Here is an 18,733-nt window from a genome sequence, read left to right on the forward strand (position 1 = left end):
TCATCATAAAACCATAAGACATTTTAATTAAGTCTTACTTCTTACAAAATATTCTCATCCTACGAATCACCACTAAACATTGTCATTAACAATAAACTCACCTTACAAAATCACCATGACATTATCAAAATATTCGTTACCTTGTTATAGATTCCTAATCCTGCATTATGACATTCAACATATTATATACCAGAAAGAAAATTATATTAAGAACTAAATTAAATGCTCAGGAATTGATTGAGTCTTGCACTCCATGAAAGAACATAATAAAATACAAATCATGACTTACTTACAACCAATAGAAATGTAACACAGTATAAGCAAAAGTAATAAATTATCACATGTTTCTATGACTTTTTTTAACCCCCCCCCCCCCCCCCTCCCTCAGATACATATAAGTTCTTTTTCTTTTCTTTCTGCTTTCTGCTTTTCCAGAATGAAAATTGTTACTATTAACTCTATTATATTCCTTCTGATGATATTTGTTGCTATTGTGATTACTATGTTCTCTCTTGTTGTGATTATCACTGTGCCAATTTTGATTACTATCTCTTTCAAAATGGTGTGTCTATTGCAGTTGCATTTCCTTGTCTTTTCCAACTCTGACCTAAGTCTCCCTAAAAGCCTTTCTAGAAGACTGCACAGGTTGTGTCATCATTAGTATACTAAAAATAATAATGTCATGTGACTAGGGCCTCCCGTCGGGTAGACCGTTCACTGGGTTCAAGTCTTAAAATTTGACACCTCTTCGGCGACTTGCGCGTCAATAGGGATGAAATGATGATGATTATGACAACACAGCACCCAGTCCCTGAGCGGAGAAAATCTCCGACCCAGCCGGGATTCGAACCCAGGCCCTTAGGATTGACATTCTGTCGCACTGACCACTCAGCTACCGGGAGCGGACATTAGTATACTGATTTGCCCAGCTTAATGTTTCACCTTCCAGAAACTTCTAACAAACTTGATTTTCATGTCAGTCATATTAGACACAAAGCTATCTATGCAATGCTGCAGAAAATCTATAGGATGTAAACTACCTTCACCTAAAAAGTTTCTCACTGGAATTGTACCTAAATTGTTAACAAGATTTTGATTAACTACATGATTAGACAATCCTCCAACTTTTTTACATAAACCAGAAGCACTACTTTCTAGAGTGCTGGTTTTGTTGTTACTTAATTTTTTTCTGTGAATTTGCTGTCTACTGTCTTTTGCTGTTCAACAAAACTGCTTTCAACAAGGGCTAGTTTGATGTCAAATAAGTTTCCAAAGTCGAAATTTGACTACTTATGCTTTGTGCACAATACTTACTTCCTCAAGCTCATTTTTTAAGACAATTTTGTTTTTCTCCCTATCTTCAGTGATCTACTCTTTGATATTTTTAACTTCAGAGTTAAAGTTACATTCGATTTCTTTCATTTTAGACTCAACAGATTCTACTCAAACATCTACTCTATCAATTTTTTGACTAATGTCATTTATTTGAGCTGTATTTTTACCAACACAACAAATAATCTCTGTATTGGCTGACCGAGTTATGTGAACTGATACTTATTTTCTTGTTTATGATTTTCAAGTTGCTCATTTATTTTTGCAAACTGGTCATTACTCATTTTTATTAACTGGTCTGTATTATCTTTGATCATTTCTGTGAACTGGATCTTATCAACATTGCTCATTTGCATTAACAATTACAGCGTGGTGCTTACATCATTATCACCATCTCCTTTTAATTCATGTGTTAGTTTATCCTGTTTCACCAGTTCATCACTGACCCATTTCCTGTTCTTGTTTCACTACACTACTTAAGTCTCCCATGTCTGATTATTCCCTGTTGTTCCATTCTCTTCAATGACTGTCATTGTTAATAATTATACAATGAAACACTTCACCAAAAAAAAGAAAAAATAAGTGAAATATTTCCAAAGCTTCACTTTGTTGTTGGCTGTCGATGTTGTTAACTGTTCACCTCACTTTTTCATTTTCTTGTTTGCAAACTCCTTTATTTGTCATTATTGTTGCTGTTTTGTAGCTGTTTTTCATATCTGGCAGATCATTCACATAAAATTTTCATAATATCTTTTAATATGCAACAAGAAAAACAGTCCAACACAGTATTCACATTTCACATTCAAAAAATCCCAGACGAGCCCCCATATTCTGTCCGTCCCCACCTTTTATTGCTCAAAGTTGGTTTATTAATGTTTGGAGTTAGTTAGTAACTTGGGTGGCCGATTACATTTTCACAGCTCTCGCCACGCTGACATAGTGACACATTGCAGCAAGTGACAGGGACAGTCGCATTTAAATAATCAGTTCTATTAATAATAAAAAGACTCATCTTTTTGTTGCCCTTCTTTGTTATGTAATGATGGCTTGTTCTGTTTCCTTTCTGTGGTTATCTTCCCAATAACTGTCTAGAGGATGATCAGGTTTTTATTTCAGTAATTATGTTAAATCTGATAGACTTTCTGCAGAATTACACATATATTTTCATTCATTTCACTTCACAATACAAATCAATAAAACACTCATTACTCACTATCCATCCTTGTACTTCAGACTTGTACAACCAACTGCACAAAAAACATTGATTTACTTCTAAGAACATGTAGCAAAGACATTATCATATATGAATATAGTTTTGCAAAACAGTCTCTGGAACATACATTTCATAAATAAAAATGAAGTAATTGCCTATCTTTTTTAAGAAGTCCATAATTATTGTTGTAATTACTTTAAGTATTTGTAAGCATTGATATTTAAAGATTTTCACATAGCTATATAGTAGAGGATTTTTGGTTTTTATATCTTCAGTGCGCTATCATTCACTTCATATGGTCCAAGATCGATTAGTACATTTATATCACTATAATCAGTTTTACTACAACACACATAAGATAGATAGAGAGAGAGAGAATGGGGGGGGGGGGGGAGATCACAGCTGTATCATTGTCTCCCAACACTGGAGGCTGATGGGGTGCGTTGCTCCAGGAACATTGCAGTGCCTGCAAGACAAAAACATGATCTGCAGACAGATGTATTCCATATATCCAAGGAACCAGTTAATCATTCCTGAGCTGTCATTCATGCAGAAAGACATGCACTTAAGACTAAGTCTATGGGTTATTGTCAATCCCCTTATCTAAGAAAAGTGAGGTAACATTGGCTCATTTTTCTCACTGTTAGCACACTTTGAAACCAACTAAGCTGCTTTAAGATTTGTGAGAGCTCAGGGAGAAATTGTTTTAGCACAGCCTCACCCTATTTTTGAGACATAGTATGAACTTGTGGTGGGAAGTTTAGTTGATGAAAATGAAATATACACTGAAGAGCCAAAGAACAAGGTACACATGCCAGATATCGTGTAGGGCACCTGTGAGCATGCAGAAGTGCTGCAACATGATGTGGCATGGTCTCGACTAATGTCTGAAATAGTGCTGGAGGAAACTGACACCATGTATCCTCCAGGGCCATCCATAAATCTGTAAGACTACGAGGGGGTGAAAATCTCTTCTGAACAGCACATTGCAAGGCATGCTCAGTAATGTTCATCTCTGGCGAGTTTGGTGGCCAGTGGAATTGTTTAACTCAAAAGAGTGTTCCTGGAGCCACTCTGTGACTACTCTGGATGTGTGGGGTGTCGGATTGTCCTGCTGGAATTGTCCAAGTTCATTGGAATGCATAATGGACGTGAATGGATACAGGTGATCAGACAAGATGCTTACGTACATGTCACCTTTCAAATTCATATCAAGGGTCCCATATCACTCCAACTGCACATGCCCCACACCATTACAGAGCCTTTACCAGCTTTAACAGTCCCCTGCTGACAGGCAGGGTCCATGAATTAACGAGGTTGTGTCCATACCCGTACACGTCCATCCATTCGATACAATTTGAAACAAGACTCATCTGACCACGCAACATGTTTCCACTCATCAACAGTCCAATGTTGATGTTGACAGTGTAATCTACCCCTCCCTCATATCATTGGTTGATTGTCACTGACTACATAATTAACTCTTTTAATAAGCTTCGAGAGGAGTAAGATGTACAATAAACTTTTTACTTATCTTCTTTTCTTGTAGTTGGCTCCAGGTCTTCACATCTAGGGGCTAATTTTCGAAGCTGAAATTTTTGACATTGTAGGTTCTCATGGTTCCAATGGACTTAAATAATGCTAAAGTATTGCCTGAGAAGTTAATTTTATTCTCTCACATTTTTTGATATCACACTATCTTTACAATTTCCACTTCAAAACCAAAAATTACATTGTTATTGCCAAAATTGAAACACATCCAGTTACATCAGAGTCATGACCACATTCTGCGTTACTAACAACATTCCGAAGAGTTTACAAATTTTCGTGACAAATGATTCTCCACCAATTTATGTCATTATTTTATGCATGAATCCAGAAGTAAACATAATAAATAGCATCAGATTGCGTAATTAAACATAATAAATAGCATCAGATTGCGTAATTAATAATAGAAATTTTAATTGTGTTGAATATTTCGTAATTTGAAAATGTTTGTAAAAGAAAAGTAGTTTTAACCGTAAATTAAAAACTAGTACATATCTATTGTAACAACAAAAATAAAATAATTTCTTTTTATACTTTTAGCCTGAAATATAATACATCATGTAGAAAATCATATGCAGTTCTTTTAGAAAAACAGTTGAGATAATATTAACCTGTTTAAAAAATTCAAAATTATTTTTAGTATCGCCTACTTCTGTTGAGGAAAAGTAATACTAGAGGAGGGTGTCCCTTTACAAAGGGCCCAGGTGAGGGGTAAAGCTTTGTGTTGCACAATTATCAAGGGTACACGAGTGGGCCTTTGGCTCCAAAATCCCATATCAATGATGTTTCGTTGAATGGTTCACACACTGACACTTGTTGATGGCCTAGCAGTGAAAGCTGCAGCAGTTTGCAGAAGGGTTGCACTTCTGTCACGTTGAATGATTCTCGTCAGTCATCGTTGGTGCTGTTCTTGCAGGATCTTTTTCCGGCCGCAGCAATGCCAGAAATTTAATGTTTTACTGGATTCCTGATATTCACAGTGCACTCGTGATGTGATATGGTCATATGGGATAATCCCCAATTCATCACTACCTCGAAGATGCTGTGACCCATCACTCGTGCACCGACTATAACAGCATGTTCAAACTCACTCATATCTTGATAACCTATCATTGTAGCAGCAGTAACCAACCTGACAACTGTGCCAGACACTTGTTGTGTTATATAGGCATTGTCGAGTGCAGTGCTGTATTCTCCCTGTTTGCGTATCTCTGTGTTTGAATACGCATGCCTGTACCAGTTTCTTTGGCATTCAGTGTAGTAAGTCACACTAAGGATGCCCTATGCAGCTTCAGTAACAAATGTGCTTTCCCTGGTTCGGCAGCCATCACCACCTGGATCGTTGTGGTAGCTGCACCCAGTGCTTCTAATTTATTTATTCTTTATCTCCTCAATGCCTTGGGGTTGGAATTCACAATACTGACCTCACCATTAATGCTGTGGACCTCTGCTCATATCCCTCTAAACTCTTTTCCAAGTTCTCACCTGTTTTTTCTCCACCTTCCACCAGGGTCACCAAGTTTGAAGCACACATCACCTTGTTACCCACAGCTACCCTCAAATCTTGCAACGTTGGCTCAGTGCCATGTGCTCTTCACAACAAACTCCACCTTGAGGTACAGCGACTTGAAGATGAAGGGATTTTGACATCCATTCCCAGCAGCCAATGGATAACCCCCCATTGTTGTTTTTGAAAAGCCTAACAGTGCCCTACAGCTTTGTGATGACTTTAGCATGACTATGAATTCTAAATCAGTGATGGACTCATACACTGTACCGAAGGTTTTGTTTCATTGGCAGGACACTTAGAAGATGCAACAAGTCCACTAAAGAGACAGCTTACACTACACTCGTACGTCCTCTGTTAGAATATTGCTGCGCAGTGTGGGATCCTTACCAGGTGGGATTGACAGAGATCATCGAAAGGGTGCAAGAAAGGGCAGCTCGTTTTGTATTATCATGTAGTAGAGGAGAGAGTGTGGCAGATATGATACGCGAATTGGGATGGAAGTCATTATAGCAAAGACGTTTTTCGGCGTGGCGAGATCTATTTACGAAATTTCAGTCACCAACTTTCTCTTCCGAATGCGAAAATATTTTGTTGAGCCCAACCTACATAGGTAGGAATGATCGTCAAAATAAAATAAGAGAAATCAGAGCTTGAACAGAAAGGTTTAGGTGTTTGTTTTTCCCGCGCGCTGTTCGGGATTGGAATGGTAGAGAGATAGTATGATTGTGGTTCGACGAACCCTCTGCCAAGCACTTAAATGTGAATTGCAGAGTACTCATGTAGATGTAGATGAAGGTGACGACATTCTCGCCAGAGGCAAAGTTTGTGCAAAAATTTACCTGTTCGACACATACCTTCGACGTCCACTTGCTGCTGCATGCTGTGACATCAGCAATACTCTGTTCAGCTTGTATAAGTACAACCGCCTTCCCTTTGGAATTACAAGCACAACTGTCATTTTCCAGTGGTACCTTGAACAGTTAACGCACCGTGCCTGTCACTGCAAACTATCTGAACAATATTCTGGGGGCCAGCAGATCCATTGCAGACCTTGCACATGATCTGGATTTATTATTTTAAATTTTTGATCAAGTGAACTTGAAGTTTTATAAAGACAAATCTGACTTGATTGTGTGCCAAGTTGAATATCTCAGCCATGTCTTCAGAGCCTCAGGGATTCACCTCACTCCACAACATGTTGAGGCCATTCATAAGCTACTAGTGCACAAGGGTAGGTCCCAGTTGAAATCTGTCCTTGGGCAACTCAGCAATTATTGTCAGCTCATACCTCATACCGTGGCACTTGAGGAATCTTTACAACACTTTCTCGGCCAAAATGTTCCCTGGAAGTGGTCGCATAGCTGTGACGAAGCCTTTTGGGACTTGTGGCAAGCACTGTTGTGGCCCATTAGCCCATTTGCTTGACTGCATATGATCCCTCAAAACCTTTCAACTTGGTGGCCGATATGTTGGATTTTGGACTGGGGGGGCAGTATTATCCCATGCCATTGATGGCACCAAATGCCGCAGTGCTTTCGTGTGTAAGACTCAGTATGTTGCTCAGTGTGATTACAGCCAAACAGAAAATGGGGCACTTGCACATCTATGGCAGAAACCTCACCCTTCTGACTGACCAGAAAACTCTGCTGTTTCTATTAAAGTCCTCTGGTTCCATCCCAACTAAGACGAAACACCACCTGCAACACTGGGTGCTGCCCCTGTCCAGCTACACATATGATATCAAATATCTATCCATATCACATCATGGTAATGCCAACCTGCTGTTTCACCTGTCTCTAGGACAGCCCACCCCTCCAAGTTTGATACTGACCTGAAAGTTTGCTTCCACATGGATTCTGAGGCAGAAGATCCCAGTAGCCAGGCTCCCTATGGATGTCCATATCATCCAGCAGCACACAGAAGAAGATCCTGTGCTACAGAAGGTGTTGCGCCACATTCACCAATACTGGCCCTCTAGAAGGTCTTCAATCAACCAGACCTCCAGGCATTTTGGGCCCACCGGCAGGAACTCCATTCTCCCAGATGTCATTATCATTCAACACAACAACAGACTGACATGCATCGTCATCCCTCATGCACTGCAGTGTCAGGTTGTCAATCTATCCCACAAGGACCACTGCAACATGGTCCTTACAAAGAGGCTGGCTCACCTATATATATATTGGTATTGTATGGACTCTAAACTTTGCCACCACTACTCTGTGGATAATGCCCCCTCTCTATTTCTTGTTTCTTACTGAGCTGCATTGCAGGATGGCTCTTCGCCCATTGATAAACTGCATGGGTATCCACACCATTTTGAACTCTCCATTTGCTACCCCCAGGCAGCAACCTCCCATCTTCCACAGGCTTGTCACCACCACTTTACCTTACAAGATCCTGTTTGGGCACTTGCCATCTCCTGAGGTCATCCCCGGTGGCTCCCTACTATCAGTGCGCACCTCTTCAGCCCTGACATGTTAGAGGTCGAATTCCAGGAAATCGTGCACAATGCTCTATTCCAGAGATGCAACCTACAAGGATCCTGTCACAGATACCATCTCTCTGGCACTTACCTTGGCTGACTATCAGCACAATGTGGGACATCAGACATCACAGCACGACGTCCCCAGGGATGTCGGCCAATGCCCAGCTCTGCCCCTCCCTGGGATGGAGGATACGAACATCGTTGAAGTTTTTGACATTGCCCCCACCCCTCCTGCCCCCAGGGGGAGGGGGGGGGGGGGCAAAGACGTATTCTGTAGTGCCCTTGACAGCAAGCACCGATGCTGCCATGCACAATATACACATTGTGCAGGTTGCAGCAAACTTATCCCTTACAATGCAGACAATGTGGGACTTGGCAACCCTGTAACTCGGTGGCCATGTTCCATGCAGGCCACCAGGCAGCGTATACAGTGATGATAGAGGGTGTTGACAAACCACATGTCTTCATCCATCTGTCATGTCACTTGCTAAAAGTAGACCTGCAAGATTTGTTTACTGATACCAAACCAAGGAAAGCTTTTTTTTCCAATGAAGTTAAAGTTCTGAATATGGCTTTATTTGATTACCTAAATTGGTTGACTATTTGAAGTAGTGTGCAACTGTAGTATGTATTTTGTGAACTTGGAACTTTAAATTAATGTCAGTGGTGAAGAACTTTCATTTATTTTGTTTTTGGAGACGTCTGTTCTATTCAGACTAACAGAAACTTGAGAAGTGTTGAAACTGTGTCCATCAGTAAATGTCTGTAGCTGCAACTACTTGCCTTATTTTGTGGATGTTTCACTAGAATGGGTCGCTTCAGTTTGTATCGTCTAATCTGTTAGCATGGTCATTGTAATGTATTTCACTTTAATGCTCATACAAATATCTGAACTTTGGAAGGTAGGGGAGAACTACTAGTGGAATTAAAGTGGTGAAGGCAGGTCATGAGTAATGCTTGGGTAGCATACGGTATTACTCTACCAGTAAGTTTCAGACATCTGTTTGCAGACAGCTTTCTTTTCTGTATTATGAAGCAAACAAAGGTTAAATCAAAAAATGGAAAATCGAAGATGGAATAATGACAATATTATGAAAAAGTTAGTTGCTACTCACCATATAGTGGAGATGCCGAGTCGCAGATAGGCACAACAAAAAGACTGTCAAAAAAATAGCTTTCGGACAAAATGGCCTTCATCAGAACACACACACACACACAGATGGAGGCCTGTTTGTCCAAAAGCTTTGTTTGATGCTCTTTTTGTTGTGCCTATCTGAGACTCAGCATCTCCACTATTTGGTGGGTAGCAACTATCCTTTTCATAATATTATCATAAACCCAAAAGTTTAACATTTTTCAGTGTTATTGTTTGTGGTGTGAATACTGAGAAGGCAGTACTCATTCTCTAAATTGTAGTTGTATTTGTTATTTGTTCACATAATGCCAGAGACACCGTAATGGCTTCCATATGCAAGAAAGTTCATGTGACATCTGGTCTCAAAAATAATTCACCAAGCTTATAAGTATTTGCTGCACTCAGATTATTTATTAGCGAATACTGTGCTTAGACCATAATATTTATTTATGCAGGTGGTGCCCTACCTTATCTCTGCGACAACAGACTGTGATGCAAGTCTCAACTATTGTGCACAGATTCAGCTTCAAAATTTGCATAGATCACAGTCACGTGCATTATCTTGCAAATTCCAGAAGGGACTGGAGGATGCTCAACGGCTGCAGACTATACTTCAGAACTCATCAGTCCCAAGAGGAGCACGAAGTGGCATAGCTCTGCATGACTGTCTCTACAGAATGGTGTTTAGTAATCGTCAGAGTAGGAATGCATTCCTACGACGGTTGCTGCAAGAGTTTGATGTAAAGGTATAGCAAGACAGCAGTAAAAATTATTAATGTATTGTAGAAACAAAGATGATGTAACTTACCAAACGAAAATGTTGGTATGTCGATAGACACACAAACAAACACAATACAAAATTCAAGCTTTCGCAACCAACGGTTGTGTCTACCGACATACCAACGCTTTCGTTTGGTAAGTTACATCATCTTTGTTTTTAGATATATTTTTCCCATGTGGAATGTTTCCCTCTATTATATTAATGTATTTAGACATAATTTAATATGAATTAAGTGACAACCATTATGTCAGAATGTGGCTGATAGGATAAGATCTCATTACCTGAGCTTGAACAAGAAGTTTCAGTTAATTAGGCAGTAGAAGGTCTCGGGTGTCAGGTTTTATTGAAAATTATAAAACCCAATGTGATCTTCAGTCACTTCAGCTTACATCCTAGTGCAGCTCTATTGTTATATCTTGTGAATATTATGCAGTAGCATGATGTCCATTGTTTCTAACCATAAATTAAAACATGCTCAGCATCATCTATCAGGTTTGGGAATGTGTCTCTGCCTTCATCAGTGAATGGAAGAATGGGCTGCCATTCCTCCACATTTAGGCACCTCATTGATAGTGTCCCAGCAGAGTTTAAGCCTTCATAAAGGTGAAGTTTGGAAACACCACATATCAGTGTCCAGTAACAGGTTTCTGGAAACTTTTGATCAGACAATGTAAAAGTGCAGATCACTGGAGATATTCACATAATTTCCAATTAGAGATCCATATTTTACGAAAACTGCTTACATACTTGCTGATAAAATTTGTTTATTAGTTATAATAGGCACTTTTGAATCTGCCATTGTTTTTATAGTTTGACTTTCCATTCAACTGTTTTGATATAAAGGACAGTCAAATTAAAACAAAACACAGAGAGAAAATTAAGTAAACAGATTATTTAAAAAAATAATTGCCATAATTGTTAATACATTCATCCCACTTGTACAACAAGATGATCAGTGCCTTCATGATTGTACCCAGATGTGCACCTCTTAACCCAAAGCAAATCGCGCAACCATGAATGTTTCCCTTCAGGGCACCAAAAATAAGGAAATCGCTTGGGGAGAGATTGGGACTGTATGGAGGGAGCCCACATGTTGCCAAGGTTGTTTCAGTTACGCTGCAGAAGTTTCGCTGGGAAACCCTTACACACTCCATACAGTTCTGATCTCTCTCTCCATTCGATTTCCATACCTTTGGAGACCTGAAGAAAGACATTTTTGGCCATTGGTTTGCTTTAGACAAAGAGGTGCATGCCTGGGTAGAAACATGGGTCTGTGGGCAACCACAAACATTTTTCCATGAAGGCAATGACTGGCCATTCTCACAGTGGGATAAATGTCTTAACAGTTAAGGCAATTACTTTTGGAATAATAATCAATTTACGTACTTTTTTCATCACCTTGTTTTCCTTTGACTGTGCCCTATAGAGTATTTATTTTAGATTTCATGGATCCTACCTTATGTAGGTCTGTATTGCTATACTCATTGCTCCTTGGTTCTTCTGCACCATGTTTTTCCATAGTGTTATCACATCACTCGCAAATAACATCATATTCCTCACTGTGGCCTTGTGATGTTGATTTCTGTCGTTTGATATATTATTTTTGTTATAAATTCTGTGATGATAATAAGTTAATTCTGCCTTACATTAATCATTTACACTGTTTCTATCAAAATGATGAAGAACAAATCAGTTTATAGGCAACATGTACTAGCCTTGTTTTGTATATGACTACATGCTGGCCATTTGCAGGTGTGTAAATAGCACAATGGTTTGAGCTGATAAGAATCAACATGTTTTTCTTTGACAGTACTTATGTTATGAGGTAAATAGATTTAATTTGAACAACAAAAATACACATCTTTAACTTCTCTGCTACAGATTAAATTTGAAATTTACTTTGCCACATGTTACACACTTTTTTGTTACTGGGGAGATGATGAATTATTTTTGTGGCTGCATGTTGAACATTTTTGTGAGTCACTGACAGCTTTAATGATGAGTAGTAAGGTCTAGTGGTATAGCTGTGGACATAACCAGCCTTTCAAGTTGTGATGGATAATTTTCGATTCTGTTAATTAGTAATGAACAAAATATGGTGAAAGGGACAATTTGTTACAGCCTATTGATGCATCTCGCACTAGAACACATTATCACAGTGATGGTATTAGCTTTTGAACTACAACTTTCTTTATATCTGGCAGCGAAATACAGAACCATGGCTTATTTGCAATTTCCTTTTTTCGATCTGTCGATGCCAACAATCCAAATAAATATTTCTAGTCACGTAATTCATGCAACATCCAGGCTTCACAGGAAATTACAAGTATTTATTTGGGCTGACTCAACAATACACTGTAAAGACAAAATTGAAAAGATCTGTCGAAACAAGAGGAACTGTACCAGGAGACTCTTAGGAGAGACAGCCATTCTTATCTCCTTCAGCTTCTCACTTTTATTCTCCCACTTATTAAATTTGTCTAACTTTGCTTGGCTTCTGCAGGTGTTTTCTAGTTTCCTGTTTTATGTTTTTTTTTTTTTTTTTTCTTGGGCTAGACAGTCCTTGTTGCTTCTCTTCTGTTTACATGGTCAAGTACTTCCTTGGCTATGTGGTCAAGTAGTTTCTTTGCATTTTGTTCTGTCTCACTTATCACTATATCATTCATTTACCATTTACAGCCCACGTGAGCCATGTTGTCTTTCTTGGTTCCCATTTACACCTTTGGTATCTGCATTTCATTGTTGCCTGTCCAAAGTCTGATCATTTCATCTGACACAATACTGAACAACATTGGTGTCAGTCCGTTACAAATTTTCCAGCTTGTCTGTGATGGTGAAACACTTTCTTAAATACTTATACGATTGTTCACTCTCAATTTGTTATGGCTAATTCTATGGAAATCCCTCTTCTAAAGGGTCTGGTCCTTTTGGGTACAAGTTAATAATTTTTACATCTTAAATAATTTCAGTGTGGCTTCAGTTGCCAGAGACTGCATTCATGTGTGTGTGAGTTGCATTTGTGTGTCTCTGTCATCTGTTTTCAACAAAGGCCTTTGTGGCCAAAAGCTTATTTGTGACAGTCTTTTTGTTGTGCCTGCGTGCAACTCAGCGTCTCTGCTATATGGTGAGTACCAACTTTCCTTTCCATAATATTGTCACATTCCATCCTGGATTTTCGTCTGTTTGAAATAATTTACAGTATTGCTGTCATCTTAAGACACTACATGAAAGAGATAAACAGCTTGAAATTTACAGCGGTATACATTCTTAACTAGTTTGTTTAGGAAGGAATCACAGTACCTTAGCTGTTGCCCTATAATATCTCTGTTACCATATGTCCTTTGAGATATTTCCATATTTGCTATGTGCCCATTTCTTCATCTAGTCGATCATAAATACACATTTAATAAGCTTCTTTAGCCATAGCAAATGCATACCTGAATTTTCCATAACTGAAAACTAGCTTGTGTCTCGATGAATGGTTAAGATAGAAAATGTCATCAAGTGCAAATAGAGCAAATAACACCTAACTCAAGAAACTGGAGGGGAAACACGTGAAAAGCTATACCAAATACTTTCCTGATGAAGAGTGAATTACAGCCATAATCATGTCAGTTGATAACCAGGTAGAAGATGTTTGAAATTGGTCTAATGCACTGCACTAACTATTGTGTTATCACTAAGCTGGATAAGATTGGAATGCAATATCAGTAAATATGGTCATTTTGAGCACTGCTCAAATAATATTTTCCAATCATGTAAAATCTGTTTTGACTTGTAGTAAAGATTGCTTATAAAGACAAGTACTGATTTACCTATAGGGCTTGAAATGACTTTCATTCATAAGTGAAGTCCATGGCAGATGGTACGTAATACTGTAACACATATAGGGTTTCATCCTATTCCATTCATGTATGGAACACAGAAATGTTACTGCTTAAATGACTCTGTACACACTGTATTTAGTCTAATCTTTATGGTCACTATAGTTGTGATGCATAGGAGGCTGCAGTATATTCCTAGATTCCTCACATACTACTGATTTGTGAAACTGTTTAAGCAGATTATAGGGGGATAGTTAGTAATCTGTTTTCAAGCATCTGCCAGTTCAGGTGTTTCAACATTTTTTTAATGTGATCTTGTGGAACAAACAAACCTGTGACTCGTGAAATCTTCTCGGGTGATCAGCCGAGTAAAGGCGTCGTCTTCTCGCAACGTTTCGAAGGGTTTCGTACCCATCATCTTCGCTTGAAGATGATGGGTACGAAACCCTTCGAAACGTTGCGAGAAGACGACGCCTTTACTCGGCTGATCACCCGAGAAGATTTCACGAATGGAATACGCCGAGAAAGTCTCAAATCACATTAAACCTGTGACTATTCATGCTGCACTTTTGTATATGTTCAACTATTCAACACCTCCGCTGGCTCTACAGGTATGGCTTCAGGTTATGGCTAGTAGTGACTGACGGAACTCTGACGGCACAACAGCACATCACTGACATCCTAAATTCTCATGTCTTATCTCTCATGTGACAGTATGCCGCACAATTTTTCAGCAGGCCAATGCTCGTTCATACATGGTATGTGTCTTGATGAAGTGTTGCATTATTTTGCGTACTCCCGTGACAAATTGGATCCCCAGATCTGTTCCCCATAGAACATGTTTGGGACCAGCTCAGATGCCAAATCCATCCCAGTGTTCAGGATATGAAGGACCAATTACAAAAACTGTGCAATAGTCACCTCAGGAGAAGATACTACAGCTTTATGACACCCTTCCCAGCTGAATCAGTGCAGGCATTCAGACCAGAGGGGTACGGCGTCATATTGATAAATGGGCCCATACTGCAAAGTTCTGTGCAAATTTAGCCCGATTTTGTAATCACTGAAGTAATATCACATATCACTTCAACCTGTGAGGTTTCATTTCATTTCCTCCTCCCCTTCTGAGTGCTGCACTTTCTTTGTCAGGTAGTGTATTTGGCATGATTCCCACATTGTTGAGCAGATTACACAAGTAGTTTGTAAGCAATTTCCTTTGTAGACTGATTGCATTTTCCTAGTGTCCTACCAATGAACCAAAGTCTGCTCGCCCCCCCCCCCCCCCCCCTCCCCCTCACTTTACTTTGACTGATCCTATTTGCTCATTCCATTTCAGTTCATATGTCTTCAAATTGGAGGTATAAATCATGATGTTCCATTTAAACTGGGGCTTCATTCATCCATACAAAATAATTAATCGCTCATGTGTTAATATATTCTTCGAAAGAAAATAATCACTATTTTCAGTTCTATGCCTGTTCCCTGTTCCACATGGCACTCTGTCAATGTGGCTTCCAAAGTGAATATCATTTGGGCATTCCTAATCCATGATTCTCTCTCTTTATGAAATGCTAACACCATCAAGGAGGTCACAATTACACAACCATCACTTTCACATATTTAAAAAATAACTTGAGCCAGTTGCATACTAGTTCCACTTGTAAATCTTATATCATTAAGACATTACTCTCTCTTACATTGCTAACCCTGTTTCTTGTAAATCAGCCATGATACATTAAATCACTTTCCCTTTTTTATTACACTTTTTAAAAATTGGTGTTGAAATATATGTCACATAAGTGAAATGATTTCACCTAAAATGGCACTTGAACAGTGCCCAGAAAATAGACTGATCCATATTTTGTCAGGTCTGTGGTCTGTATTCTTGTCCTCCTTTTTCTTTTGTCCGTATTTTGACTTTCGAGTTCTTCCTAAAACCTTCTATCTCAGCCCATCCCACCCTCCTCTGACCCTTTCCACTACTACTGATACTTTTGCTGCAATTTTTGCGACAGCTTCAGCTTGTTCTGGTGTCTCTCACTTCTCCTCAGTAAGTTTAAGCTCTCTTTATTGTTGATTTTCTCTTCCTGTACTTCATCAGTGGCCTTTTTTCATCCAAAACAGCTAATCATGAATTACTTTTCTCAAATTCTTCACCAAAATCCAGCTAATTACATCAGTAATGGCTGCAAAGGATTACTTACTACTCAGTGTTCACTTTCACCTCCCATTATCTCCCCAGTTTTTATAATCATTCACAGAAACTTAACAAGAACCCACACCTTATCAGGGATGCACCTGAAACTTAATACATTCTACTCAAGATATGATCAAATTAAAATTACTTACAATTTTGATGTCCACTACCAACAATTGCACATCAATAAGGGGTAAGCAGATAGAACTGCTCTTATAATGAAATCCAAATTGACTCTACCAAATGTGTTAGACCACTTTCTTTTTTTAAATTAAATTAAATGATACGTGGCCCAGAACTGATGCTGACACTCTATCTCAAAAATATTTGGAAATGTATCTCTTCACATCCACTTCCAGGGTGTATATGACCCGGGACAACTGGGAGATCCGGGAGAAAACCGGGAATAATCTGGGAATTTTTAAGAATTTCGGGAATTTTTCGTTCTTTCAGTTTTCGGTTAAATTGTTGTATTTTTGACTGGTCAGAACCGTTACTCTAACAAAAGTAAAATGAGGATAATGGAATGTAGTTGAATTAAGTCGGGTGATGCTGAGGGAATTAGATTAGGAAATGAGTCACTTAAAGTAGTAAAGGAGTTTTGCTATTTGGGGAGCAAAATAACTTATGATGGTCGAAGCAGAGAGGATATAAAATGTAGACTGGCAATGGCAAGAAAAGCGTTTCTGAAGAAGAGAAATTTGTTAATATCAAGTATAGATTTAAGTGTCAGGAAGTCATTTCTGAAAGAATTTGTATGGAGTGTAGCCATGTATGGAAGTGAAACATGGACAATAAATAGTTTGGACAAGAAGAGAATAGAAGCTTTTGAAATGTGGTGCTACAGAAGAATGTTGAAGATTAGGTGGGTAGATCACATAACTAATGAGGAGGTATTGAATAGGATTGGGGAGAAGAGAAGTTTGTGGCACAACTTGACTAGAAGAAGGGATCGGTTGGTAGGACATGTCCTGAGGCATCAAGGGATCACAAATTTAGCATAGGCCGTATTCTGGTGTCACCCTCCTGTTACGTCTCACAATCTTGGTTGACCATGCCAATCCAACAGGCAGCTTTCTTGAAGCAGTTCTTGATAGAAATGTCACCTATTGCGATCAATCTTCTAGTGAATAAAATGGCAAGGAGGATGTCTATCTAAGGGTCACTGTCCTTGTCCAGGCCAGTCAGACTGTGTCTGATGACTCCTTTTCAACAGTATCATTTAAAAGGGAGTGTGATGCCCCAATCCAATGGTTGCAACGTACCAATGGTATTGACAGGTCAAAAGAAATGATTTTCACGTGCTGAATGTTTGTAAATTGACACGTGCACAGAGCAGTTGTTAATTAATGATTTCTCTTCCTTTGTTTTTCATTCTACAATCACTGCCCCCAGTACCCCTTACATATTTCCTTTTCCAATCAAGCCTTTGTGTTACCTTTGTAGTCAGTGGGTCAGGTATTTATGTTTGTGGACATTTACTGTACTCTCCCTCTCTGCAACTACTGGAAGAACTGGACTAGAACTGCATGGAGGTTGTAAGTTGTATGCCAACAGCTTTGTGTGCACCTTGGAGTGCCTGTCTACTCCATAATGACTGATTACTGTGTGGTCTTCCCACAGGCCCTCTAATCAGATGTCTCTAATATTCCTCCCTGAGGTACATTGGGTCATATACTAGATCAATCAGCCAGTCTCATTATGTGCGATGACTTGGCATGAACAAGGGCATCACCAAATTTGTCACGCATTTCAAGGTGTGTGCACCTATCCAGCCAGTGCCCTATCTGCAGTTATATTTCTGGCCATCATTACGGGGCATCTGGGATCAACTCCATACGGACTTTGCAGGTCATTGAAGCAACATTTGTAACTGTAGTGACAAGTGCAGTGTTGCAGTTCCTGTATTCACAGTAAATTATCTTCCCAAGGTTGTTTTGCTCAGTGGGCTCCAATTCCAGTGTCAGGCATAGTGGAATGTCTGTGCCCTTAATGATATCTGCTATCAACCATCTCTACTTTTTCATCCCTCTTCTAATGATCTAGTACATCATCTTCATGGACTTAAAAGATACAAATGGCCCACAACCATCTGGGGTAAGAAGGGAGGGGGGGGGGGGGGGCAACTGTACATTACCACTGCACACCTATTGAAAGGAAGAGTTCATCTGTGGTATTCCATGTGAGCCAACCATGAACTGTGCTTCACCTACTCAGACCAGGGAAACAACAACTGTCATCAACTGGCAAACATTCTTTCCAACCACAGGACCCAGTTCTTGCCCATGGCTCTGGCACTAATCTCCTAGGCATTTGGTATCAGTATTGAGCTCGAAGACACAGCAATGTCCACCATAGGTGCCCACTTGTGTCTCATCTAGCAACACATCAGCCAGATACATCACTGTCAGTTCTCAGATTTATCAAGCGACTTTTACTGCTAGATACAGGGCAGGTTGTGCACACAGTTTCGTAGCCAAACCAGTGTCCAGTTGAATCTCACCACCACCAGGGCAAGCTGTCTCAGATATAGAGGGGGCAGATCATTACTGCAATCTCCAGCACCACCGCCTGTGGAGCATGATCCAATATCAGTGTCATTGGATGCCAGGATGTTGCCTCATCTGTTGCCAACAGTGTTAGCACATCATCTACCATCCAGGTGACAAGGATTATTCCTGTTGTTTGGGGCATGTTTGAAGAGG

General features: G+C 39.4%; 1 protein-coding gene across 1 annotated transcript in view; it reads left to right on the plus strand.

The window, feature by feature from the left end:
* The first annotated feature begins 9,684 nt into the window (after window positions 1-9,684).
* Window positions 9,685-18,733, plus strand: part of LOC126455610 (nipped-B protein-like) — a 73,503-nt gene continuing 64,454 nt past the window's right edge. The window contains exon 1 of the mRNA XM_050091371.1: window positions 9,685-9,972. Coding sequence (XP_049947328.1) covers window positions 9,904-9,972 — 69 coding nt within the window. The 5' untranslated portion in view covers window positions 9,685-9,903. The remainder of the gene's footprint in view (window positions 9,973-18,733) is intronic.

Source organism: Schistocerca serialis, chromosome 2 (assembly GCF_023864345.2).
Source record: "Schistocerca serialis cubense isolate TAMUIC-IGC-003099 chromosome 2, iqSchSeri2.2, whole genome shotgun sequence".
Lineage (NCBI taxonomy): Eukaryota > Metazoa > Arthropoda > Insecta > Orthoptera > Acrididae > Schistocerca > Schistocerca serialis.